The sequence below is a fragment of the Trachurus trachurus genome, assembly GCF_905171665.1.
Source record: "Trachurus trachurus genome assembly, chromosome: 20".
In the NCBI taxonomy this organism is placed as follows: Eukaryota; Metazoa; Chordata; class Actinopteri; order Carangiformes; family Carangidae; genus Trachurus; species Trachurus trachurus.
In genome coordinates this window covers 25,233,658-25,260,608 of record NC_139911.1, presented here as the reverse complement: position 1 = coordinate 25,260,608, position 26,951 = coordinate 25,233,658, and the positions used below count along the sequence as shown (strand labels likewise).

Below are 26,951 nucleotides of genomic sequence, written 5' to 3'. Positions count from 1 at the left end.
TTTAATCAGGGCATGAATACAGGATAAAAAAGACGCCAACCGGTTTCGACCGACACGGTCTTCTTCAGGGCGTGGGTCAAGAATATTGAAATAAATTTAAAAAATATATTTTCAGCTGCCTGGAACAAAACAAATTTGGGCATCAAACTGATCTATCAAAGCAGCTTGGAACTCACTACAGCTCAGTAAATAAAAGTCTAATTTGTGTCAACTTTTTTTTTATTGCATCTAATCATAAACATACATCAGTTATTCCCTCAGTCCAGTCCAGTGCAGTCCGTCAGTCCATCAGTCTGTCAGGTACCAGACTACCTGACTGACTAACTTGGGGTATGGTAACTAGGGATGCCCCCAAATAGTCGACCAAAATATCATTAGCCGGCCAAAATTTCATTGGTCGATTGGTTGCAGGAAAAAAAGAAAAGCATTTGGAGCCGTGTCTTGTCAAAATTAAGTCAAAATCAATATGACTGAACTGTATAAAGGCTATGGAGCTTTTATTTTGAAGGGCCAGATACAGGAAGTTGTGACATGTGACACTTTTGTTGTTGTTTTTTAACACGGCACGGCAGGTCTCTCTCTCTCTTTTTTTGTTGTTGTCAAAAGCAACTTTTTCCGCTGTTGTTACTCTGATGTTGACTCCGACATGGAAGCTCGTATCACCGCTGTTTCAACCATTAGCGGGTCCCACAGAGCAGAGACATGCTGCCTGTGTGTGTGTGTGTGTGTGTGTGTGTGTGTGTGTGTGTGTGTGTGTGTGTGTGTGTGTGTGTGTGTGTGTGTGTGTGTGTGTGTGTGTGTGTGCGTGCGTGCGTGTGTGTGTGTGTGTGAGCTAGTGGTGACAATATTCAAAATACTAGGGCCCGACCGATTTATCGGTTAAATCAGCCGATTATAGCCCGTTTGAAACTAATCGGTAATCGGCCAAAACTCGCCGATTGTCGCCGATATTTTCAGGAATAAAATGCAGGGAATAAAACTTGGTTTTACTTTGAAAAGATTCCCCCGCACCGGCGCCGACCTCATGACAAACTCCATCCACTACCACCTCAGTCACAGCACACAGCAGAGTGACTGATCTGTCTCAAAACCAGTGTTGCCACTGGCTTTCTGTTTCCCTTTTTTTTTTTTTTTTACCGCGGTCGGGTTGTGAATTAATTAATTAATGCTCGTCTCCGGCCGTGTTGGGTCCGAGATTCAACAAGCCGGTCGGGGTCGGGTTTTACCGTTATATACCGGCATGGCAGTATGCTCATTTATCACCAATAAACACAGTAGATGAGGGAGGGAGTGACTGAGCTGAGGCTGTGTGACGGGTGGGGGGGTCCGCGGTGTGGAGCAGCGGGACTCTGACTGCAGCGGGGACTATCATGTCTCTGCTCCGTGACACTGCTGTGAGACTGACCGCCGGTGAGCGCTTTGACACGGTGCCGGGCACGGCAGCAACCGCTGATCGCTTTTGATTGAAAAGAGAGAGAGAGAGAGAGAGAGAGAGACGCCGTGCAAAAAAAACAACAACAAAAAAGTATCACGTGTCATGACTTCCTGTATTTGGCCCTTCAAAATAAAAGCCCATATTGATTTTGACTTCATTTTGACAAGACAGGGCTTCAAATGTGTTGTGTTTACAGACACAGACAGGAATGGTAAAATGAGACACTACACTGTATGGCCAGTGAGGGCGCTGTAAGAGTGTGAGAGTGAATTGAGACTGTGTGTAGAGAAACGAAGAAGAGAGTTCAGGAAGGATGTTTACGAGATGCACATGTACCCTGCTACTAAGAGTTTAGTAAAGTTACTCAACTGCACGACTGGCTTCTCTTTGCTACTCACCTACACCACAAATTGGCGACGAGGATGAGCGCTTCAGTACCGAGTCCACCGCCCTTCCTTCCTCATGTGGGTGAGCCGCCGATACCGTTTGAGACGTGGCGGAAGATTTTCGACAACTACCTGCTCGTCATTCATGCAAGAGGAGACGCCTGGCCGGAGGCAAGGCGACGTGCAGTGTTACTCCATTGCCTGGGTCCGGAAGGACAACGGCTTTTCTACACTTTGCCAGACCAAGGTACGACATATGCCGAGGCCATGTCCACCCTCGAGAGACACTTTGTACCGAAAATTAATGTCGTGGCCTGCAGACACAAATTCAGACAACGCACTCAACGAGCGGATGAGACTGCATCACAGTATGTGGCAGCTTTGAGAGCGTTAGCTTCACCGTGTGGTTTTGGACAGATGGAAAACGAGATGATACGTGACCAGCTGATTTCAAATACTTACCTCGCTGCTGTGAGAGACAAATTACTCCTCGAAGACGACCTCACTCTGGAGAGAGCTCACACAATCGCATGCCAAGTGGAGGCAGCGGTTAAAAATGCTACACTGCTTTCCTCAGCTAAAACGGTCCCGACTGCGCCAGTGCAAGCTGTCGGTGCATCCAAAGAGCATTTCCGAGGAGGGCAAAGAGGAGCTCGCCATGCCAGAGCCCCAGCTCCAGACCGTGATAAAATGAGGAACACAAACCAACGTAAGTGCTACAGATGTGGCTCCAGCAAGCACTTGGCTAATGATAAAAACTGTCCAGCTTCTTCAGTGAACTGCAATAAATGTGGCAAAAAGGGGCATTTCGCCAAAATATGTAAATCTGCTGTAAGTGAAGTAAGAGAAGTTGTAGTCCCTGAGCTAGCTGTACTGTGGGTGGATAATGTTAAACTTACTGCAGCAACATATGATAAAATCACCTGCAATGTCAACGTTGAAGCGCCAGAGGGAAATTCTCATGTCCTGGAGTTGATTGTGGATACAGGAGCATCTGTATCTATCCTACCAGAGACAATGTACAGACAATGTTTTGCAGATTGCTCACTGACTGAACCTCAAGTGAAACTGGTCACTTATGCTAAACGTGAGGTACCTGTTATTGGTTGCCTGCCAGCAACAGCAGCCATAGCAGAGCAAGGCAGAGTCCCAGCCTCATTCCACATTGTTAAAGCTGGATCACCTCTGCTGGGCCTGGACTTGATTAAAGTGCTCAATGTCAACATTATTGGAGGCAAGGTGAACTACAGCAACGATAATGATTCAAACTTACCTGCTAATGACATTCAAAAATCCACAGTGCAGATTGTTGAGTTAGCTCCCCCGCATCAGCTTGGATGTGTCAAAGGATTCATTCATAAAGTACAAGTGAACAACACAGTGCAGCCAGTACGTCAAAAGTTGAGACGCCTACCACTGAGCATACGTCAAGAGGTGTCAGCAGAGCTCAACCGCCTACTTCAAGCTGGCATCATAGAACATGTGGATGCGTCTGAGTGGGTGAGTCCTCTGGTCGTGGTACGGAAACGTGGAGGAGGACTGCGGCTGTGTGTTGACCTGCGTGAGCCCAACAAGAGTGTCATTATGGACTGTTATCCTCTCCCTCATATGGAGGACATATTTACAGAACTTGCTGGTGCTACACACTACAGCCAAATCGACCTGAGTTCTGCTTACCACCAACTGCCTTTGCACTCTGACAGCCGAAATCTTACGGCATTCATAACACATGATGGTGTCTTCAGATTTACACGAGTCCCCTTCGGCCTGGCCTCAGCACCGTCTGCATTTCAGAAAATGATGCAGACCATCTTGAAGGATTTGCCAGGAGTACAAAACTACTTGGATGACATCATAATTTATGGTGATTCAAAAGAAATGCATGATGGACATCTACAAGCTGTTCTTCAGAGGCTGACAGATACTGGTCTTCAGATCAACTTCAACAAAAGCTCGTTTGGTCAGACCTGCATTCCATTCCTCGGACATGTCATTTCAAAGGAGGGTCTGCGCCCGAGCCCAGATCATCTGACTGCCATCGCTGAAGCTCCTGCTCCGAAAGACATGGTTGCACTACGCTCTTTCCTTGGCTTGACTTCCTGGTTCAGCAAGTTTCTTCCGAACTATGCAACGCTGGTTGAGCCACTACGACAGCTGCTCAGAACAAATGCTCAAGCTGAACTTCAGTGGGACGCAGCAGCCGATGAAAGCTTCGCTAAACTGAAAACCATGCTTCTTGAGAGTCCAGCACTTGCCATCTATAACCCAAAGCTTCCGACCTTCATCACGACAGATGCCTCAGACTACGGGTTAGGAGCTGTCCTGACGCAGCTGCATTCAGACAATGCTGAACACATTGTTGCCTTTGCTTCCCGTACACTTTCAGCTGCCGAGAGGAAGTACTCCACAACAGAAAAAGAGGCCCTAGCCTGTGTATGGGCTGTGGAACATTGGCGTACATACGTGTGGGGGCACAGATTCACACTCAGAACCGACCATCAAGCTCTTACCACCCTTCTCAACACCAAAGGCATGAACAGAGCTGGCATGAGGATCGCCAGATGGTCGGCAAGACTGATGTGTTTTCAGTATGATGTGCAGTACCGCCCAGGTACACAGAATGTTATGGCGGACTGTCTTTCACATGTTCCCCTCGCCAACTCCAACATTGCTGCGGAAGCTGAGCAAGAGTTATTCGCGGAGATTGCTGAGATTTCTCCTCTCCTGTCAGCATTGCCACTCGCAGATTTCAAAGCTGAATGTGAGGACTGCCCTGAACTTACCAACCTGAGACGGGTCATTCAGTCAGGATGGCCTAAGACGAAAGTCTCTTGGTGGAAGTCTCTTCCAAGTGATGTACAGCCGTACTTCCTGATGCGACATGAACTTGCTGTTGAGGCGCCACTGATCTTCCGTGGAACTCGCCTGGTCGTGCCTAAATCTCTTCAACAGAGGATAGTACAGCTGGCACACGAAGGGCACCAGGGCGTGGTCCGCACGAAACAACGCCTCAGAGACCTTTACTGGTGGCCACACATGGACGACCTGGTTCACACAGTTCTGTCATCCTGCACGATCTGTCAGTCATGTGACAAAACAGCCAAAACACCTCCTGCCCCAATGCAGCCTGTTGAATTTCCAGGGGGCCCTTTTCAGCATCTGGCTGTGGGCATTGTCGGCCCGTTTGAACGTGGAACATATGACTGCAGATTTGCCATTACTCTCATTGACTATTTCAGTAAATGGCCGGAAGTTGCCTTTACTTCATCTGCAACTACAGACACAATCATAACATTCCTGTCTTCCATCTTCGCACGTGAAGGAAATCCCTGTGCCATTACAACTGATAATGGACCACAGTTTACGTCCTCTGCCTTCGCTGAGTTTCTGAAAGAGAGGGGCATCAAACACATCAGAACAAGTGTTTACCATCCTCAAGCTAACGGATGTGTCGAGCGCTTTAATAGAGTGCTCAAGGACTGTATTCAAGCAGCTCAAGCAGCCCAACGCCCATGGAAACCAGCAGTCACTGAAATGCTACAGAGCTACAGAGCAACAGCTCATGCGACAACTGGTCAATCCCCTTTCCAGCTTCTGAGAGGACGACCGATGTGGACAAAACTGAATGTTCTGCCAAACCCTAAAGACAGAGAAAAATATGGTCAAGTTGCAGCCAGAGTTGCCCTACAGCAGGAAAAGAGCAAACGCTACACGGACATGAAACGAGGTGCAAAACCTCCCAAGGTCACAGTCGGTGATAACGTCCGGGTGCGCAAGCCTTTTCATGTTGGAAAAGGAGAGAGACAGTACCATGTCTGTGGAACAACAGACAGGACTGAGCACCTTCATCCTGAGCGACGGGAAAAGGTGGAATGCAGCACGCCTTTCTCTCTGCCCAAAGAGCACAGAGGAGGAACAGAGAGCTGGTACAGTACAGACCACCAGTCCAGCTGAGACTATAACAAGACAAACTGCTCAGAGAGAGAGACAGAAACCAGCCTGGACCAAAGACTATGTAATGAAATAGCTCTAAGCTTAAAGTAAAACAAATGTGAATGTTTAAGTGACAGTAATGTGAATTTCAGTTGCTACATTTTGAATTGATATAAGTCACATTTTCAGTTATGCTTATGAAGTAAGGTTAAGTGAAATACCTGAAGAATTTATTTTGGTTTACTTTACATGTATACAGTATTTGTTTATCATTGATAATACCTGACATACGGTACAGTCACCTTTCTAAGTGTGGTATACAGAAATATATGATTTCAGTTTACATTAACACTGTTACGGTTGTAATATTACATTAACAGTCTGAATAGAACAAGCTGAGAAATGTTGAACATTACGTTACATAGTAATGTTACCTTACAGAATAAGATAAATGTTTACTACTACTGCTTAAAGTTGTTTACATGGAGAAGTAGTATTTCTGTGAGTAACAGGGGAAATGTTGTGTTTACAGACACAGACAGGAATGGTAAAATGAGACACTACACTGTATGGCCAGTGAGGGCGCTGTAAGAGTGTGAGAGTGAATTGAGACTGTGTGTAGAGAAACGAAGAAGAGAGTTCAGGAAGGATGTTTACGAGATGCATATGTACCCTGCTACTAAGAGTTTAGTAAAGTTACTCAACTGCACGACTGGCTTCTCTTTGCTACTCACCTACACCACAAAATTTTTTTTTTTTTTTCATGCAACCAATCGACCAATGAAATTTTAGTCGGCTAATGATTTTTTGGTCGACCAGGCAGCCCTAATTTATATATTATATAATATATATAGATATATTATTATAGTAATACAATTTTAAAACTTAATAAAAAAATAATAATAATCGGCCGATTAATCGGTTATCGGGTTTTTTTCCCCCTAATAATCGTAATCGGCATCGGCCCCAAAAAATCCATATCGGTCGGGCCCTAATAAATACAGTGAACACTTGATTTTTGCAGACAGCAGCTCATCACTCCGGTGCTCCTGCTGCTTCACTGATCTGAGGCCAGCTGATACACTGACTACCCTTCACCCTCACAACCCCGTATCACATCATCTGAACAATCACTTCAAGCTGATCTAATATTTGTTACTCTAATAGGAACCAAGTTAATAATCAAAGGACTGAAGACCTGCAGTGATGAAGTCTATGTGAAGAGGGACATTTTGAAAATAGTCTGAATGAGAGAGAGAGTGTGTTGTTTTGTTCGTCGTACAGTCTACATTTCTTTCCACAGTATTACAACACTATAGATGTTATTTTCCTTCAAGCAATACTTACCTTTCTGGAACTTTTGCACATTTCTTTGTCTAAGTTAAAATGCTATTAATAATCTGATGATACATTAAAATGTAAGTGAAACCCAACAGGGTTAAAAACTCATCATTTTTTCATTCTCATATAATTCTGAGAAAAGTCTGACCAATAATATTATTCGGTCCGATTAATAAGATTTGACGAGCGACCGAACCTACTTAATATGTAATCACTTTGTGCACCCCTCTCCTCCTCTCCCCCCTCCCGACCAGGAAGAACGCTTATTGACAGAGCAGTAGCAGGACACAGAGCAGAGGAGACTAGAGTCACAACACACTAGAAAGAATGTTTTTGGAAATAAATAGTTTTTTAAAAGACCAATAACTGCAGCCGCAGCTGGTCGCGGAGTTTCATGTCTGATATTGTAACGTTGATAGTGAGCAGCCCCGAGTGATACGTAAACACAGGAAGTCATGTGTCTATAAAGCATCCAGTGCTAACGGCTAGGCTACTGTTAGCTCTGTGCTAACGGCTAGGCTACTGTTAGCTCTGTGCTAACGGCTAGGCTACTGTTAGCTCTGTGAGTTCTCAGCGGTCCGGACCCGGTTGAACTCCGGACCGGACCGGCTCGACTCGGCTCGGTCTGGATTTATTTTCGGCCTGAACCAGCGCATCAGGTCGCTGGTCCGGCCGCCAGCCCGGCTCGTTGAGAACTGTAATCTGTAACAATCACTTCCCCTGCGTCTCCAGTAGCAGTAGGCTAACAACAGTTTATTATAAAACTCATCAGTCATCATCACTGAGTCCGTTTATACGGTTTAAAACTCCGGTGTTGTGTTTGTTTGTGTTGTTCCCGTTTCACTCGCGTTCCTGTTCTGTTTACCGTTGCCATGCCAACGCATGCAGCAGGGAGGGAGGGGGCTCGTGGAGATGCGGCAGGAGGGACAGGTGGGTGGGACTTGTGAGGGAGGTGGAGCTGTTGATTTTCAAATGTTTGTGCTGTGCTGAGTGAAATGCCAGATCGGTAAGTATTGCTTTCATTGTTATGATTATTATTTTTTAATTCCAAACGCTTGTTTTGGCAATATTGTATGTTATGCCAATAAAGAGCTATTTGAATTGAATTGAGAGAGAGAGAGAATTTACATAAAGGAGGAACACCTCAGTAAGATTCAGATTCAGATTCAGATTCAGCTTTATTTGTCCTTTGCAAGGAAACTTGTTTTCACCCCCGTACGCCACACACAACCTCAAGATACATAAATACATACATTACATCACCCACCCATACACATTAAACAGGAACACACATTTAGCGACGCAATCTATTTAGTTCTGTTATAGCAGAGGGGACGAAGCTTCGGCTGAACTTGACCCTCTTCCAGGTCAGGGACCTGTACCGGCGGCCAGATGGAAGCAGCACAAAGTACGGGTTTAGGGGGTGACTGGGGTCCTGGGTGATGGTGAGTGCTCTGCGTGTTATGGCTATGGTGTTGAGGTCAGAGAGGATGGGGGTGGGGAGGCCAATGATTTTGGCAGCTCTGTGAGTGATTTGTGTCAGTCTTTTTGTGTTGGGGGATGACAACATGTTGAAGAAACAGGAGGAGCAGTAGAGGAGGATGGGCTGAATTATGCTCTTGTACAGTAACAGTAGGAGGTGGGGGGCCACTGAGAGGGCTCTCAGTTTTCTGATGGCAGAGAGTCTTTGTTGGCTGCGTTTATGGATGTCGTGGATGTGTGATTCAAAGGTGAGTTTATTGTCTATAATGAGTCCCAGGTATCTGAAAGTATCTACCACCTCTACGGCTTCTCCGTTGATGCTGATGGGGTTGTGGGTGGGGAGGGGGGTTGACTTGCTTGTGCTGGGGGAGGTGATGACCAGTTCTTTGGTTTTGGACACATTGAGGTGCAGATGGTTGTCAGAGCACCACTGTGTGAGGTGAGAAATGGAGTTCTGGTATTCTGTGAGTGAAGTGTCTAAAAGTCCAACTACGACAGTGTCATCTGAGTATTTGAGATATGTGTTTGTGGGTGAGGGGCTGATGCAGTCATTAGTGTAGAGGGTAAACAGGAACGGGCTCAGCACACAGCCCTGTGGGGAACCGGTGTTGGTGATGGCGTATGATGATGTCACGCTGCCCACTCTGGTGGATTGTGGTCTGTTGCTGAGAAAACTGTGAACCCAGTGGATGAGGAGTGATGGGATGTTCAGGTGATGGAGTTTCCTGATCATCAGATGCCTGTGCTGGTATGTGTGGCTTTAGCCCATGATGGCACAGCAGTGGCACTGTGTGTGTGTGTGTGTGCAGATGGGGGGAATACCACAGCATTGTTATTTGAGATATTAGATGAGAGGGAGGGGTGTGTGTGTGTGTGTGTGTCTTTAGCCCATGATATCAGAGTGGAGTTATGCAACGCACTGATTCATAATTCACATGTCAGAGTGTTGGATCGCTGGAGGCTCCACCATTGTTTCCACTGCACCAGACACACAAATATGCACACACAAACACACACAAAATCAGGCCACAGCACTCACACTCTCCTCCTTGACCTTCTCCATGGTGCAGGCAGGCAGCTGCCCCTGCAACGGCGGTGGTGAAACCCCGTTCTGGTCCATGGCAACAAACAGCTTCCCATTGACGTTCAGAGTTGGATAAAACACCTGGAAACAAACAGTGTTATTGTGTATAATCTGATCTGATGTCAGCAAGTTTCATTTTGTTGCTGAAATCGGTAACACTTTACTCGAATAGGTATTCATAAGATTGACATAAAACTGTCATAACCATGACATAACAGCTGTCATAAACATCAATGAATACTTATAACAGCTGTCGTTAAGTGTCATTCGGTAAGTTATGTCACTTTTGATGCAAAGTTGACATTGTTTGAGATGTTTTTGTTATGAGAACTTGACATCATTTTTAAAGTTTGTCCATTAGGTCTGCTATGACAGTTTAAATTCTCTTTATGTCAAGTTGTCAGAACAAAAACACCTCAAATAATGTCAACTTTGCATCAAAAGTGACATAACTTACCGAATGACACTTAACGACAGCTGTCATAAGTATTCATTGATGGTTATGACAGTGTTATGTCAATCTTATCAATACCTATTCAAGTAAAGTGTTACCCTGAAATGTAATAGAAGGTGTAATCCAGTTGAAGTGAATGTGTAGAGCTGACCTGGGAGCTCCTGCTGGCGGTGCTGTAGGTGCTTGGCCGGCGTTTGGGCCACGGATGGGGCAGGATGCCGCTGAAGGTCCCACCGCTGTAGGTCCGGCCCCCCACCCCCTCCACCACGTCACCCGGGACGCTGTACTCGTCATCGGCCATCTCTCCCTCGGAACCTCGACTCCTCAGACGGAAGTTGAAGATGGAGGAGACCTGACTGCTTCGCCGAGTCCTAGTGGAGAAGGAGCGGGCGAGGAGGGGGTGGAGGGGCTGCGGGAAGGGAGGAGGATAGGGGTGGGAGAAAAAATCGATTCACATAAATATCGAAATTGAAAAAAAAAAAATGTTTGAAATTTGCAATGCGCATTTGTTAGCCTTTTTTACATACAGAGAGTCCAGGATTTGAAAAGGGTTTAAGTTCACTTTATAATGGAGAATGTTAATTTATAGGCTCCTACAGTATTTGTGTGCAGATAAATGTTAAAAATGCAGACTAAAAATCGAGAGAATCGGCAATATCGTAGAATCGCAATTTAAATCGAATCGCCATCCAAAAAATCGTAGAAGAATCGAATCGGGAGAAAAGCATATGGTCCCAGTCCTAGAGAAGGATATGGAAAATGTTGGGAAATATCCTGTGAAACAAAATCATACAGCCACGACCGGATTCTCCTCCTCTCACCTTCTCTCCATCGGTCAAATCCACCTGCAGAAGCTTCTCCTCTGAAAGGTTTGCCTCTACATCAGACACTCCCATTAAAGCTTGACTCCGTCTCCGCTCTTCTAAACTGTCCAATGGCAGGCCAGAGGGGGAAAGGTCTGGTGACATCAATGAGTCTGAGTCGAGAACTTTTTGGGCAGCAACCTGTTCAAGAGAAATGAATGTGTAACCAAATGTAGCCAAATAAAACATACTGTAACAACAGAGGACATTTTCAATGGAGCATGAGATCTCAAGTACGCTATTTGATTTTAGAGTTATAGTGTCATCCTATTGTGAGACATTTGTGTTGATCATTTTACTCCAAATCCAGTTGATTAGTTAAATCCAGGTGAGACCTGCTGGTGAGATAGAACAGAATAGAATAGAATAGAATAGAATTTAGATTTTTTTTCTGACCAATAACCAGTGCTCATTAACCGATTATTAACCGTTAACCGATAAGATTCCAGCTCGTGGGGACGATCACTTTTTTCTTTTGCCATTAAAGACACAGGTGTGACGGTGCGCTGCAACAGCTGAGCAGCGCCACATCCACTGTGCTCTGTCTCAGCTGATCGTGCTCATATGGAGGTTAGATCATCCAATGCAGAACTGTTTTTATACAAAGTGCAGCCAAACAGCAGGCTGAAGGAAGAGCAGAGCTCCTCTGTGGAGCTGCAAGAGAACCGGCTGGAGATCACAGAAACGGCACTGCACGGCACTCCTGTGGAACTTTTTGCTGGGAAATATGACTGAAGGCATGTGGAAGTTTGCACGTGTCGACACGCCCCCATGACATACTGTAAAGAGCTAAAAAGAAAACAAAAAAAATGGTTAAAGTTCTTGTTATCGGTTAAACGGTTAATCGTGTGTCTCCCTAATGTCCACCCCATCCAGTCACGGGCCGCAAAGATCTCTTGGACCTGCCAAAGTCAATAATCATTTCTTTGGTCTTTGATGTATTAAGCAACAAGTTGATATTGTTGCACCAGTCCGTCAACGCCCCCACTAGGTCCCTGTGTTCATCTTCCTGTCCCTGTATCGTCAGAGTGATGACAAGGATGGAAGCCTAGTGATATGTACAGTGGTTGACATGTTTGTGTTTTACCAAAAGGGAATATTGAGGAATAACTTACAATGTGATTGACTGTTGGCTGTGTGTGTGTGTAGAGGGGGAATTTAGTGATGAAAGTGTATAGATGTATGTATTTATGTATGTTATTGTAATTGGGTATATGTGCATGTGTTTAAAGGGATACGCCGACATTTTTTTTTTCGTGTCCTGCCTCACTCCTGAGTCCATGACAAGCAGATAGACACCATCCTTTCGACTGTGCGTGCAGATGTGCGTGGAGGTACAGGCAGAGCTGGCGCACCGCTAATTAGCTTAGCTCAAACGCTGGAAGTGTATAGGTAGTGTTAGCCTGCCTCCTACCCCAGCCAAAATCAGCAGTCAGAAGCTGATTTTCATTTTAGCTCTAAACTCTGTAAATATATCACTTCAGCAGTGTGTCGTTAATTTGTCTAAATACCAGCTGTTTACAATTTTGTTCGCACGAATTCAGTGCTACTCAAGCTAGCCGTTGTGACCAACGCACTTCCAGTTACTTTCACAAAATAAAACACCCGTTGCCCTTTACATACAGAAAACCATGACGATAGAATTTGTGCTTTAACTTTGAAATAGGAAGCTAACCTACCCTCCATGTAGCTAGCTTGAACCAAAATAAACTGTCTTTTGACCGATCTCGTCCCGTTACCGGCATTTGACCGCTCAAGATGCCTTACCGGAGAGTTTTGTCAGCTCTGAGACGAAGATCGGCCCGCCGGTTTCCGTTTAGAGTTGTTGAAGAGTTTCTTTGATGACTTTAGGTGGAGGCAGGCTAACACTACCTATACACTTCCAGCGTTTGAGCTAAGCTAATTAGCGGCCAGCTCTGCCCGTATCTCTCTTGTTACTGCACGCACAGTGGAAAGGATGGTGTCTATCTGCTGGTCATGGACTCGGGAGTGAGGGAAGACACGAAAAAAAAATGTTGGCATATCCCTTTAACATGGACCCCAGGAAGAGAAGCTGTTGCATTAGTAACAGCTAATGAGGATCCAAAAAAACCAAAAAAGCAAATGAACAAGCATGGCTGCATTCCAACTCAGGATTAGCTGCTATACCTGTTGCTCTTTCTTTAGCCTCTCCACGGCCTGCTGGAATTCTCGCTCCTTCTGCCAGGCCTCCGCAATGGTCGCCTGGTTCTGCTCTTCATATGCCATGGCAACCACGGCCAGGATGAGGTTGACAAGGTAGAAGGAGCCCAGGAAGATCACAACTACGAAAAAGACCATGTAGGTCTTACCAGCCGAACGCAGTGTCTGCAGGTGCACATGGAAAAAAACAGCCACTAAATGATCAGAGATAAAGACCAGTCTGTATTACACATGTAGAAGACAGAAATATAAGGGTGTGCTCTAGAGCTGCAACAATTAATCGATTAGCTAATCGAACAATAATAGATTATAAAATTAATCGTCAACTATTTTGATAATGGAATAATCGGTTTGAGACATTTTTTTTAAGAAAAAAATATTATATATTATTATTACATGGTTTAAGAGTGAAATAATGAATTAAATAGATGGGGTGCGCTTGTGTCGCGGACTCGGTGCAACAGAGACGTGAGCTGTGACCCCGCGGCTCCGCCCGCTCTGATCAGTGTGGAAGGAGCCTCCACTCTCTCTGTAAGTTACAAGCTACAAGTCATTTATCAAACATCACTATTAGTCCCAAGCTGTTTAACAACGGTTAAAGTGAAACTTAAGGTAAATATCCTGCATAGTTAGTTTCTCTTCTCTGTGCTCCTGTGATCAGAGCGCCGCTCCGCCGTGTGTTGGCTACAGAAATAACAATAAAACACACGCTTTCACATTTTGAAAGTGCTTGCGATTTCTTTCATACAAGTGCAGCCAAACACGAGGCTGAAGAGAGAGGGACAGCAGAGCTGTAAATGCCGGTGTCGGCACCGTCCCTACAGGTGAAGCACAAGCACTAGGGGTGTCACGATTCTCCAAATCCTCGATTCGATTTGATTTTCGATTTTAGGGTCACGATTCGATTCGATTCTCGATTTTTTTTCTTTTTCTTACAGCACAGACGCCTATGCTATTTTCAGACTAGTCTAGTCTACGATCATTGGTTTTATTCATCAAATTTTGTACAGTAAATCTTATTTCAAAAGATGGGCTACATATAAGTGATGCAATTTCCATAATGTATCACATTAGGCACTAATGGTCACATTTAAATAATTTCTTTACAATATAAAGGTAACATGCCCCCAAGAATCATGATCCAGGGGCCAAAATTGCCCCCAAGGTTTTGAAACAAATATATTTATATCTGTACATTATCATAATTTTATTTTCATTAATTTACCGTCGTGTCTCATTATTCTCCTGATGTCGGCTTAATGTAATGTAAACGAGACTGCGCTGATACGCCAGAGTCATGTGACAGCGGGGCAGAGCTGCAGCTGCAGCGCTGCGATGGACCTGATGATCAGGTCCTGATCAGACTGGTGGTGGCCCACAGTCAATCAGTCCCGGATCCTCCACCGTCACCAGATCCCCAGAAAGCCCCCGCAAATAATACATCGACAAAAAGTGGCAAGTTGCAGCTTTTCGTCGGCTTATTATTTGCGGTTTTTTTTTTTTTTTTTTTTTATCTTATAACGTCTCTGCAACATGCGGCTCTCAGTGCTTGTCGGTGTTGTGTAGTTAGAGCTGTGTCTCCCTCCTGTTCCCCAGGTAGGAGGGGCAGTAGCCCACCAGGTCTGGGTGATAAAACGCTATAAATTGTGAAATAACTTTTCTTCGATAGAAATATGAGACGTGGTCGATTCGGTTTCATTCATCCATGTTTTGGCAAATAGCCAATGATATTGAGAGTTGCGCCGTGCCGAACCAATCATGTGGCTGGAATAGAGCCAGTCAACATGTGCATTTGTTTGGGTTGCTGCAGACGTGCACATCAGCTGACACCGCCGGTAGAAAAAAAAAAAGAGAGAGCAAGGGAGAGGGAGAGAGAGAGTTGCAGAGAATGAGTGAGTGTTGTCAGTCACTGGTCCGAGTTCTCCTTTACTTTTTATTTCGAGACAAGACGCTTGGTGCGCAATGGGGACAACGGGCAGTTGTAGCTTTGCGTGCGGGGGGGAAGGGGGGATCGTCGATCCTCTCTTTGACTTCGATGCTCGAGATCGTGACGTAATTTCGATCGATTTCGATAAAAAATCGAAATCGTGACACCCCTAACAAGCACACAGACGTCTTCCTTCACGGGGACTGCCCTGGATTACTGGCACACGCCATAGCTGCACGCATTCTGTTTTTAAATATGAACATGAATATTAATATTAACGATTAATCGATAATTGATCGTTAATTTTCCCGATGATCGATCAAAAAGATTTCTTCAAATGCCCATCCCTACATTAAAATAAACTTTTTTTTTTAGAAAATGATGGGATGAGAAAATAAAATGTAAGCTATGAGAGGCCGTTTAGGAAATAATTAATATTTGCTCTCATACATACTATTATACTCATACACACACACTACTATACTCTCATACACACACTATTATACTCATACACACACACTACTATACTCTCATACACACACTATTATACTCATACACATAAACCACTATAGTCTCTTACACACACTATTATACTTAAGCAATATATCATGTGCTGCATGATCCAAACAGCTGATAGGTGTTGCCAGATTGGCTGGTTTTTCCGCTACATATTAACGCCTGTTTACAGTGTGTTTTATCTGGGTTTTGCCCAGAAGGCTCTACAGAAATCTGGCACACTCCTGAACGAAGTCATACTTTGAGAGAGCGCGCCAGATTGAACGCGTTCACAATAACGATCATCAAGCGGAAATACAGTACGTTCAGTTCACGTTCGCCCAAAATATGAACGGGTTCATGAACGATCATTCATTGAACGCGTTCAGGCACAACACTGAGTATAGTGGTGTGTGTCTATGAGTATAATAGTGTGTGTAAGAGAAAAGTCGCAAGAAAGTTTGGAAATTGGCCAGATTTAAGGAGAAAGTAAAACAGACATGTGCAGTGAGGAAGAGCATTACCTGGTGGTAGAGGTTCTCCCAGTAGTCTTGTGTCATCAGCCGGAACAAGGACAGAAAGGCCCAACCGAAGGTGTCGAAGCTGGTGTAGCCATAGTTAGGGTTCCTTCCTGCTTTCAGGCAGTCAAACCCATCTGGGCACTTCCTGCAACACACACACACACACACACACACACACACACACACACACACACACACACACACACACACACACACAGTCAATCGGAGTGTGTCAATATTTTTCTCTTGTAATTCACAGCAATATCCAGCATGTTTTTGTCCATGAGATTTGCGGAAGCAGTGGAAGTTTAGAATCTGTTTTTGTGAAGATGTCAACCATCAAGTGATTGAGGGCAGAGCATTATGTAACTATATTTACCCCATCTCTCAAATCTGACATCACAGCTTTGTGCAGGAAGTGGGTGTGTGAACTGGGGCTGCAACGTGTAGCATGTTTTACTATCCGAATGTTTGGGGTCACTATTCGAGTAGTACTCGAGTATTCGTGTACCGGGGGGGGGGGGGGCAGCGCAGCGCCATGTAGAGGGAGAGCGGAGCGGAGCACGGAGCGGCATGTGGGAGGAGAGCGGAGTACATCTGACAGTCAAGTAACACACTTTTTTCATAATAACACACTTTTTATTTTAATAAAACAGCTGAAACAGTTGTCCATGTGTGATATTTTTCCTCACAGATCAGACTTATATATGTTTAAAATGATGGATAATGGTTCTAGAGGCCGTCACAGTATCACCTGTGCATTTCATTATTTAACTTCAACCTCAGACTGTTTCCCAGATGATCACACAGGGAGAGCATGGAGCTGCTTGTGTGATGAGTGTGTTACAGAGTTCTATATCAATGTTTAGGCTTATCTGTCAGTGCTTTATGTTGTCATGATAATTATGCTGAGAAACAAGATTGTAAATCAAACAAATCCTACAGGAAAGACCAATTTATGTTTAATGAATCAAATACATGATAATAAATAGTCTATGTTTAATTCTCTCTCTTTTTTTTGGGGGGGGGGGGGGGGGGGGCACAGCTTTTTATTTTTCTTTAAAGGCCCCATGGCATGAAAAATGTGATTTTGGTTATTTTTTCGTGCTTGGGGAGGTCTCTGGGCCACGTATATACTTCCCCATGCATCAAACTGGTCATAAACGGAGAAACACACACCGCCCATTTGTAGGAACATTCTATTTAAGACGAGCAGATAGCACTTCCTCCTTTCTGTGATGTCACACACAAGGTAACTCCGCCCACCGTGACCAGTTGTTTTTTTTCAATTTTTATGAATGCAGCTTAGGTTTCAGTTACTTGCCTGTGATTCGCCCGACCACATGCCACTCAAAAACAGTCAGCCAATCAGAGGAGAGGTTCTCATTCTCTCTTCTGATTGGCCAAATGACCTGTGCCTGCTAGAGCTCCAGAAAGAGGCAACAGAAAGGGGCAGTAGAAACGATATTAAGCAGATCACAGGTACTCAAAACCAATGATACATCTTGTTAGGGATATCAGCAGGTAAATAAACCCAGAGAAAAGTGCACAGCATGGGGCCTTTAAGGGGGGGCTCACTCGCTCACACTTTGAAAACCCCTGATTTAGCCTAAATGAAATGACCTGTCTCCCCTTGGTCACATGATTCACCAAGACATGCCCTGATGTGTAGACTAATGTTAGTTACTGACGTCTCTCTCTCTATATATATTGATTCATAAAATCCTCCTGTACAGAAGAGTTGTATTGTTTACTTCTGGTGTGGGTCATGTCAAATAAATGTGCAGTAATGTCACTGCTTTTGGGTCAACTTTTAATGTAAACAATATTATTTTTATTAATGCACCAGGTTAGAAAGTTCCATCTTTGTACAATTTGCAGCATTAGTTCTGTGAAACTCTCTTTCATAGCCAAGCAGGTATTAGAACTGAATTAGCTCTAAATGAATCAATATCGAACCAAATCAGGACCTTTTGAATTGGAATTGAAATTGATTCAGTAAATCAGTATTGATACTACAGTATTTGATTTTGTCATGCAGTTTTTCAAGGAAATATCATCACTGAGGAATTCAGAATTGATTCATCACTGAAGATGGTGGTCTATGGCGATTATACAAGTCATGGTCATGTTTCATGTAAATATTTGTTTATATAAATATAAATATGTCAATATTTCATTGAACAAATACATTAAACCCTATTATAATATTATTTTAAACAACTTCCGCTCATTTACATGAATTTTCATAAATGACAAAGATTCAAATACTAAGGTGCAGTGAAGGCTGTTAACCATGACTGCTACAACTAAAGAAACTAAACTTCAACACATGACTTGTTGAGAGTTTTTGTTGAAGGACAGTTGAGGCATGAGACGGTAGCCCCGGGCTGAGTGGAGGAGTTCCCAGTGTGAACAACCCTCTAAACAAAGCTCTGAGTCACACTGAAGTTTCACTGCTGAATCACTGAAAAGGTTTCCGCCGTGCAGACGCTACCTGGGGATTCAGACCGACAACCCTACAGACACAAGCCCACTGCGCTGACCCTTTCTGGCTAGCACCACCCCCGCTGGGTCAGCGCCAGAGCAGCAGCAAGGAAGCTTTTAAGGCAGTAAGCTCACACTGACTCATCAGTGGCCAGTCTGTCTGTATTTATTATCACCTTACTACACAGCAGTGGAGCTGTTATACAGTGGGTGAAGGACACATATACATACTAGTTATTTAAGCTTTATATAATACAGCTATCTTTCACTGTAATAACTAAAACCTACTCAGTGAACATGGAAACAGTGCATAAGGTATAATCACAATTATACTACCGCTTTATTTTACTTACTATTACAGAAATAGTCAGGTAAGGTGATGATTGGTAGATGGTGGGCCAGTATGTAAGACTTTGACATTTAATGTAACAACTTAAACTAATAAAACTGCAGGGAAAGCCACTGTAAATTTAAACATTGGGTTTAATATTAAAGCTACATTCTGTAATTTATTTGGCTGTTTATTAGCAAAAATCAAATCGTACTTTCATAAATATATTTACTTAATTACGTTCACTTACAAATGGAAGCTCATTGAAATTTTTTAATTGCTTGTGATTTGAACTACATTTTCTACTCTTCCTTTAGTTTATGCGCCTATGTTGTGCAAAGTAAAATTGTATAAATGATACAAATAGGGAAAAATCAAGTATACATACACAAACTAAAAGCCCTTCTGAATAACAACAATCTACCAGAAAATTAAATTTACATGAAAAATTGTGGAATCAATATCTTAACAGTAAAAAAACAGGATTTTATCAAGTGATTTGTGTTTAGTAATGAGTAACACTCACTCATAGTGGTAAAAACAATGGCAAAATTGGATGGACACCTATACCTACATATACCTATCCAACTTGGCAGGATGTTGCATATCTGTTTGAGACCCCCAGTAGTTCCAAAAACAGTTAAAAGCAAAAGCAGCAGAGAATGAGTCTGATATCACAAAGCTCAGTAGTTCACATTTGAAGCACTAGACCTGAGAATTCAATTTCAGACTCCTCCAGAAAAATAATTTGCATACTCCAGTCTCTTGATTTACATCACAACATTACGATTGCAACTCGGACCCCAGGAAGAATAGCCGATGCTGTTGCAGGTGCTAATGGGGATCCAAATAAAGAAAAGAAAAGAAAAAAAACTCGTAACAACCAATACCTCATAATCAAAAGCAACTGTTCAAGTAGCAACAACCAATTTTAATCCAATATCGACGGCTTGTCCAAACATTACGGTCTGACACCAAACAAACTGAGCATAAACCGTTGGTGCAAGCAGCAACAACCATTAAGGGGGCGTCCGAGTAGGTAAAATGGCACTCGGATGCCGCCCAAGCCGAGCGAGTACTCCAGTACTCGGATATCGGCTACAGCCCTAATTAAAACCTATAGGTTCTTTCCGTGTCCTCCTCTAACAGCCTGGTTGAACTGCACGCGGAACCGAAGCACAGCGCGCCGCTCTGGAGCGGAGGCAGTTTCAGATAGGTGCACATGTTAACCCGTCTGCCTGGTCGGGCACAGAAAAGGCGAGAGAATCCGGTCAATTTTCAAAATAAAATAAATACAATGATGATTAATTAAGTTGTTGCTTGTCCGTCTATAGCCTAAATATGTCAGTTGCGTCTGCACACGAGACACACACACACACACACATGTTTAAAATGACGTGTGTGGAAAACCTAGTGAATACGAGTATGGGCAGTCGATGTCTGACGGGCGTGGAGAGAGGAGGAGAAGTACGCTCCCAGTGCGACCAGCCAAGCGCCCAGTGCGCGCGCAGCTTCGGCGTGCAGTGCGACCAAGGGCTGAGCCCCCACCTTCCTGCTCCCTGCTCTTCACACAGACTGCTCTGTCTCCTCCGCCTGCAGGGGTCGCTGCTGAACCGATTTAAGTGGATCCATCCATAGAAGAGAGAAAAATATGTTGCCTTGCCTCTCAAAAACAGAGAAGGGCCGTGGTCATCTGCCTCTATGGACCAGCCTCCACTGACGTAGGCTACTGATGAACAGCACCTTCTCTGAATGTAGGCGCTCGTGAGCGACTCAGCAACACACTCACGAATGACACTGAGTGAACGGGAGCCCTCAGCCCTGAGTGACAGTAAGTTCAGTGAACGCATCACTGAATATGCACTGTTCCCTCACAATGAGACTCTCCGCCACCAGTTTTGCGAGTGATTCACCGATTCACAGACCACACGGCAGTTCCACTGCCAGTCTGCACGCTTGTTGCTGAGCTCAACTGAACTGAGAATAGAACAAATCAGGTCAGAAAGTGATTCCATTCAGTACGTTCACTCAAATAATTTGCTCCTTAGAAACTAAATGTTTGTGAATGATACAACACTAATCTATATGTAGATCTGTCAAATTTAAGAGAATCTATCCTCCTGCGTGTCCGTTCATCTTCTGTATACCAGACACAGGGTTATTCAATGTAAGCTTCTACATTGTGTATATTGGAAAAAGTCCAGACTGCCCCATATTCATTCCAACATTGACTCACTGTGTAATAAATGTCGACAACGTCATGGTACTCTTATTCATGTTTTGGACGTGTCCATTGTTGCAGACATACTGGATCTCTTTTCTCTACTCTCTCTGATGTATTACAAACAAACTCTGGAGCCATGTCCACTCACAGCCCTAGTCAGTGTCTCAGATCGCACTATATTATCAAAACCCCAATCCCATTTTGTTGCTTTTCTTTGTTTGATTGCTAGACGTCTAATTTTGAGACACTGGAAATCACAACATCCACCATCACATTCATTGTGGCTTAGGGATATATTCATGTTTTCAAAACTTGAAAAGATTCAACACTTAAAGAAAGGTTCTGTATCTCAATTTAATGAAATGTGGCAGCCATTCGACATTTGAATGTTTACTGTACATACATGTACTTACATCTACTTTGTGGCCTATGACTGTGAAATGCCTCATCTAACTGCTCTGAAATGTGCTTTGATTTAACATGTGAGACTCCATGAGACCCTTCCACCTAGCGTCTCCTTGTAAGATCAAAGCCACCGCCCGATGTCCCAGCTCTCATCTCTGCGGCACCGCCACACAAACAGTTACCCGAAATCTCTTGTTTATGACTGATAAGACTTATACAAATATAAACATTGTAACATCATATATGATGTATAACGCTATTGCTTTCTCGCCGGCTTTGTTGCAAATGCACATGGCAGGAGGAAGGTTAGCAAAACAGAGGTAAAACGACCGGACTTACTGAGCATTTGATCTCAGCCATGTCAGTTTACAGTTACTAGGCTATGTGTTATCATCATGAACTGCCTACTTAGACATAACAGTGTCAGAGGATGGTATTCATTTCACAGAAAATGCTATAAAAATGCTGTTGTAATCAAATAGAAAGGTGCCAGGGGCCCTCTTGTTCAGCCATTATGGTAAAATCACATGATGTGATAATGAAAACACTATGGTACCAGCAATCAATGTTAACACAGTTAAGCCACTGGCGGCTGATCTAAGCTTTACGGTAGCTACAGTTATATAATGGGAATATGGATAACAAAATCACATGGAGTTACTGATACAAACATTACAGTAACAAAAATCAATATTAACGAAATAAAAACATGGGGGATCATGTGTACGGTAAGTGCAACTCAAAGGAACTGCTGATAGATTAGATTATTAGACTGATAAGAAGGGATGCAGTGACCACACGAAAGCATTCAAAATGTGACTAACCAGTCATCATGAAAGACCAAGCGTCTTCATTCCAGTTAGGCTGACCTCAACCCTGAGACACACACACACACACACACACACACACACACACACACACAGTATAATTGTATGTCATTCTCCCACTTCCATCCATCTCATGGCAACTGAGTCAACATGGTGGTATGTGATTGTAGAGTGGATGTGAAGTGTGTATAATGGGTTGACTGACTGTGTCTGTGTGTATTTGTGTGTTGGAGGGGCTTGAGGGCACAAGGAGTATGTGAGAGGTTTGAAAAAAGCAGACAGGAGGATGACTGCAGTGTATTGTGTGTGTTTGTGTGCGTGTGCGTGTGCACATGTGTGAGGTGTCAAAGTGCGAGAGTCAGCAGTTATCTCTCACACACACCTCTTTCTATGTTGATGGGGGGACGCCATTTCAGACCCCCCACTCTCACTTTAGAGGCCCCAAAGCCTGGTAGGCTACTTAGAGCATCACACAAACATGCACACACATGCATGCACACCACACTCACACACACTCAGAGTGGTGGAATGAAATCAAGATAATTGTTGACTCATGCTGAGGGTTATTTCCTGGTTTTTGTTTGTTAAAAATATGATAACAGTCATGATGACATAAGGTGAATTGATATGTAAGTTGAACTGTATTTTAATGCATTGCTTAATTGTTCCCCTTTCTCTTTTTTTTTTTTTTTATATATATATTTTTAAGGGCTTTTTGCCTTTAATGGAGAGCACAGTTGAGAGAGAGACAGGAAATGGAAGGCAGAGAGGGGGAATGACACACAGGATAGGGCCGCTCGGCACAGGATTTGAACCGGGGTCGCCTGCAGTGAGGACTATAGCCTCAACACATGGGGCGGGTGCTCTACCAACTGAGCTCAACACCGCCCCAATTGTTCCCCTTTCTTGGTTCTTAGGTCGCCTGTAACATCTGGCCTGGGACAACGGATGAAAATGAGCCTTACTGGCTAATGGCTAATGGCTAACTCTGGCTCACTTTGATCAGTGTTGCACTGTCCCTGTCAAATAAACCAATAAATTCAAATTAAATTAAATTAATGACAAGTCCAGTGGATGCTAAGCTCACAACAAATACTCAATTTTTTCCAACTTGAAACGAGAGCTGCAAAAACCAGCTGATTTATGCTGCTGACAGCAGACTGAGCGAGAAAAAAAGACATTTCTTTGCTCTGTGCTTTGGTTGGGTTTAGGCAATGAAGAAAGGAGTTGGTTAAGTTTAGTAAAAAGACCAGGTAGAGACTAGACGGACTAGAAGCATAAGTAAGGGATAATGTATAGTTCGGAGGTTGTTATGGAGAAATAAACCCCGACAGTAAGTATGGAACAAATAATAATTTGAAATATAATGTTGATCAAAATACGACTTTCATCGATTTTTAATTGCGTCATTTAGCAAATCTGCAAGACTGGTCACGTCGGCTGCTTTGCTGAGCCTCCCGGTCGTGCATTTGAAGCCTTTGATAATCAATCAGTGGATCGGTGGATTACCATACACGTGCGTTTGTGTCGGAGTCGCGGTGCCACCGAGACGAGAGGAGAGCTGTGACACCGGGTCAGAGGCTCTGATCGCAGGTTTGGTTTCCAGCAGCGATGTGAAGGAGCCTCCACTCTCTCTGTAACTAGTTACAAGTCGTTTATCTCTAACATCACTATTAGTCCCAAGCTGTTTAATGACGGTAAAAATGAAACATAAGGTAAATATCCTGCATAGTTTCTCTTTTCTGTGCTGCACTGATCAGAGCAGCAGTCATTATACTTGACAACGGTCATTATACAGAATTATTACACAGCTCTATTGAATGCTGCTCTCTGATTGGTCCATCGCTGTATTCTGTGGCCCGTTATTTCTGTATAACAGACCATCGTCAAGTATAATGACTGTTGCTAGGGACGCTGCTCTGATCAGCGCAGCACAGAAAACAGAAACTATGCAGGATATTTACCTTATGTTTCATTTTTACCGTCATTAAACAGCTTGGGACTAATAGTGATGTTATGGGGCGTTCAGACCAAAAGCGTCAAAAGGGTCAAAAGACGCTCTTGACGCTTTTCCGCGACGCTGGTGGTCTGAACACCCTGGCGTTTTGACGCGCGTCAAAGAAGTTGACGTCGGTTGTGGTTGGTCATCGATTTAAAGGGGCCGCGACATCTACACTCTGATTGGTTGCCGCTGCTCCGCATCATCGCTCATTAGCATAAAGTTCAGGAGATTTCAACTTTCTCCTGACGCTCTCGCCGCCAAAACGCGACGCCAACGCCTTTGACGCTCTTCAACGCTCCTCGACGCTGGTTCTCATTGAAAATGAATGACTTCCGGCCACCGCGACGCTCTCGACGCTTTCGGTCTGAACGCACAGTTAGATAAACGACTTGTAACTAGTTACAGAGAGAGTGGAGGCTCCTTCCACATCGCTGCTGGAAACCAAACCTGCGATCAGAGCCTCTGACCCGGTGTCACAGCTCTCCTCTCGTCTCGGTGGCACCGCGACTCCGACACAAACGCACCCCGTAAACAGTAAAGTTAATCTCTTGTTTATGACAGATACAACTATACACAATACACACACCGTAACATGTGTATGGTAATCCATCGATCCACTGATTGATTATCAAAGGCTTCAAATGCACGAACAGGAGGCTCAGCAAAACAGCGGCTGTGACCAGTCTTGCAGATTCGCTAAATGATGCAATTTTAAATCGATGAAAGTCGTATTTTCATCAACATTATGTTTCAAATTAATTATTTCACTCGTAAACCGTGTAATAAGTGGGATGATGTATAGTTGGTCGGTTGTTATGGAGAAATAAACCCCTTCATGTTCCATACAACCTGTCGGGGTTTATTTCTCCATAACAACCTAACTATAACTAGGCTATACATTATCTCTCACTTAAAGCAGAAGTAAGCGATCCGGTCGTTTTCGCTAATGCTGCGTTCCAGGCAGGCTTTTGAAATCGTAACTTACAGCTTCAAGTCACAACTTACGACTTTGTAGCGTTCCAGGCAACCCACTCGTGTTTTTCCGACCTGTTTTACCGGTGAAAGTCACTATAACGGCCACTCGTAACTTCCGACCCGTGAACTCGTACCAGATCAAACTGATACAACTTCACAGGACGGAAAAACACGAGTCTACGAGTTTCCTTGAACGCACCATAACAGTCCTCGTCCCTACGTCGCCACATTCACGGCGTTCCTTGGCTGCACACACAGCCCTGCATGCCGTTCTCTCTCCTCATTGGATAAAAACTGTAGGATACGATAAATGTTTTCTCCTCAGCTCAGAGCAGAGCAGAGTGACTGACAGACCCGTGATTCAGACCAAACACTCTATGTAAGTGATTGCTGTCGGAAGATAGAACTATTTAAGACTTATATTGACACAAATATATCACTTACTTCTGCTTTAATGAACCGTAGAATGCAGCAATGGACCAATCAGAGAGCAGCATGGGAATGGAGGGGTTTCCCCAATAGCCTTTTCGGAATAGCGGGGTCTTTAGAAAAAATGGGAAACCCCACTATTACGAAGAATGGAAGTCTATTTTCGGAAAGGCGGGGTGTAACCGAGGCAGATTCATAACTCATGTATTCTCAAACAGGATGTGACACATTGATACTTAGATGGACACAGGTAGACGGATGTACACAGTCATTCAGAGACAAACAATCATGCTGAGGCTATTCTGGGAGATATCCTGGGGAGTTCTGTGTGTGTGTGTGTGTGTGTGTGTGTGTACACTTCATGTTCCCCATGACTTTCCATTTAGCTCTCTATGACCTCCTGCACATGCACGGACACACACACACACACACACACACACACACACACACACACACACACACACACACACACACACACACACACACACACACACACACACACACACACACACACACACACACACACACACACACACACACACACACCCTCTAATTATAACTCTCAGGTAAACTCCAGTCCAAGGAGGAAGAGAGTACTTAGCATCACCATAGCAACTGTATCCCAGTACTAGTTGCCGCTGGAGACTGTTTTGTGCCACCTCTGCTGGGATATGGAGCGACCATGTTTGTTTGTCTGTGTGTGTGTGTGTGTGTGTGTGTGTGTGTGTGTGTGTGTGTGTGTGTGTGTGTGTGTGTGTGTGTGTGTGTGTGTGTGTGTGTGTGTGTGTGTGTTTCATCTTACTTTACCACAACATAGATGCAGACACAGGGCCTGTGTTGAGTTTTTTAATGTGAAACATAAAGTTGTTTTTTCATTGTTATTACGTAGATGGGATAAAATGATAAAAACGAGTTGCACTTGAACAGATGAGATAGTGAATCCTTTGTAATTGAATCTCATCTTCTCTAATCTAATTCAGTACAATCTGTTCCGGATACTACCTAATAATAACCCTAGTACAATCTAAAATAATGTAACCTTGCTAGTTATATTAAATCCATAATCCTTTATTTGCCCAAGCAGGCGTTATCTATGTTGGCCTTATCTTATCTAGCCAGGTTTTCTTGAATTTTGTCCAATTTAGTCAATTGTAATATACTACCAATCT

General features: G+C 43.9%; 1 protein-coding gene across 1 annotated transcript in view; it reads right to left on the bottom strand.

Moving 5' to 3' along the window:
- The window catches only part of LOC311003567 (sodium channel protein type 3 subunit alpha-like), a gene marked incomplete at both ends in the record, with an annotated part of 242,843 nt that overhangs the window by 132,752 nt on the left and 83,140 nt on the right, over window positions 1–26,951 (bottom strand). The window contains 5 exons of the mRNA XM_083995335.1: window positions 9,617–9,742; window positions 10,267–10,524; window positions 10,937–11,119; window positions 13,127–13,324; window positions 16,106–16,247. Coding sequence (XP_083851461.1) covers window positions 9,617–9,742; window positions 10,267–10,524; window positions 10,937–11,119; window positions 13,127–13,324; window positions 16,106–16,247 — 907 coding nt within the window. The remainder of the gene's footprint in view (window positions 1–9,616; window positions 9,743–10,266; window positions 10,525–10,936; window positions 11,120–13,126; window positions 13,325–16,105; window positions 16,248–26,951) is intronic.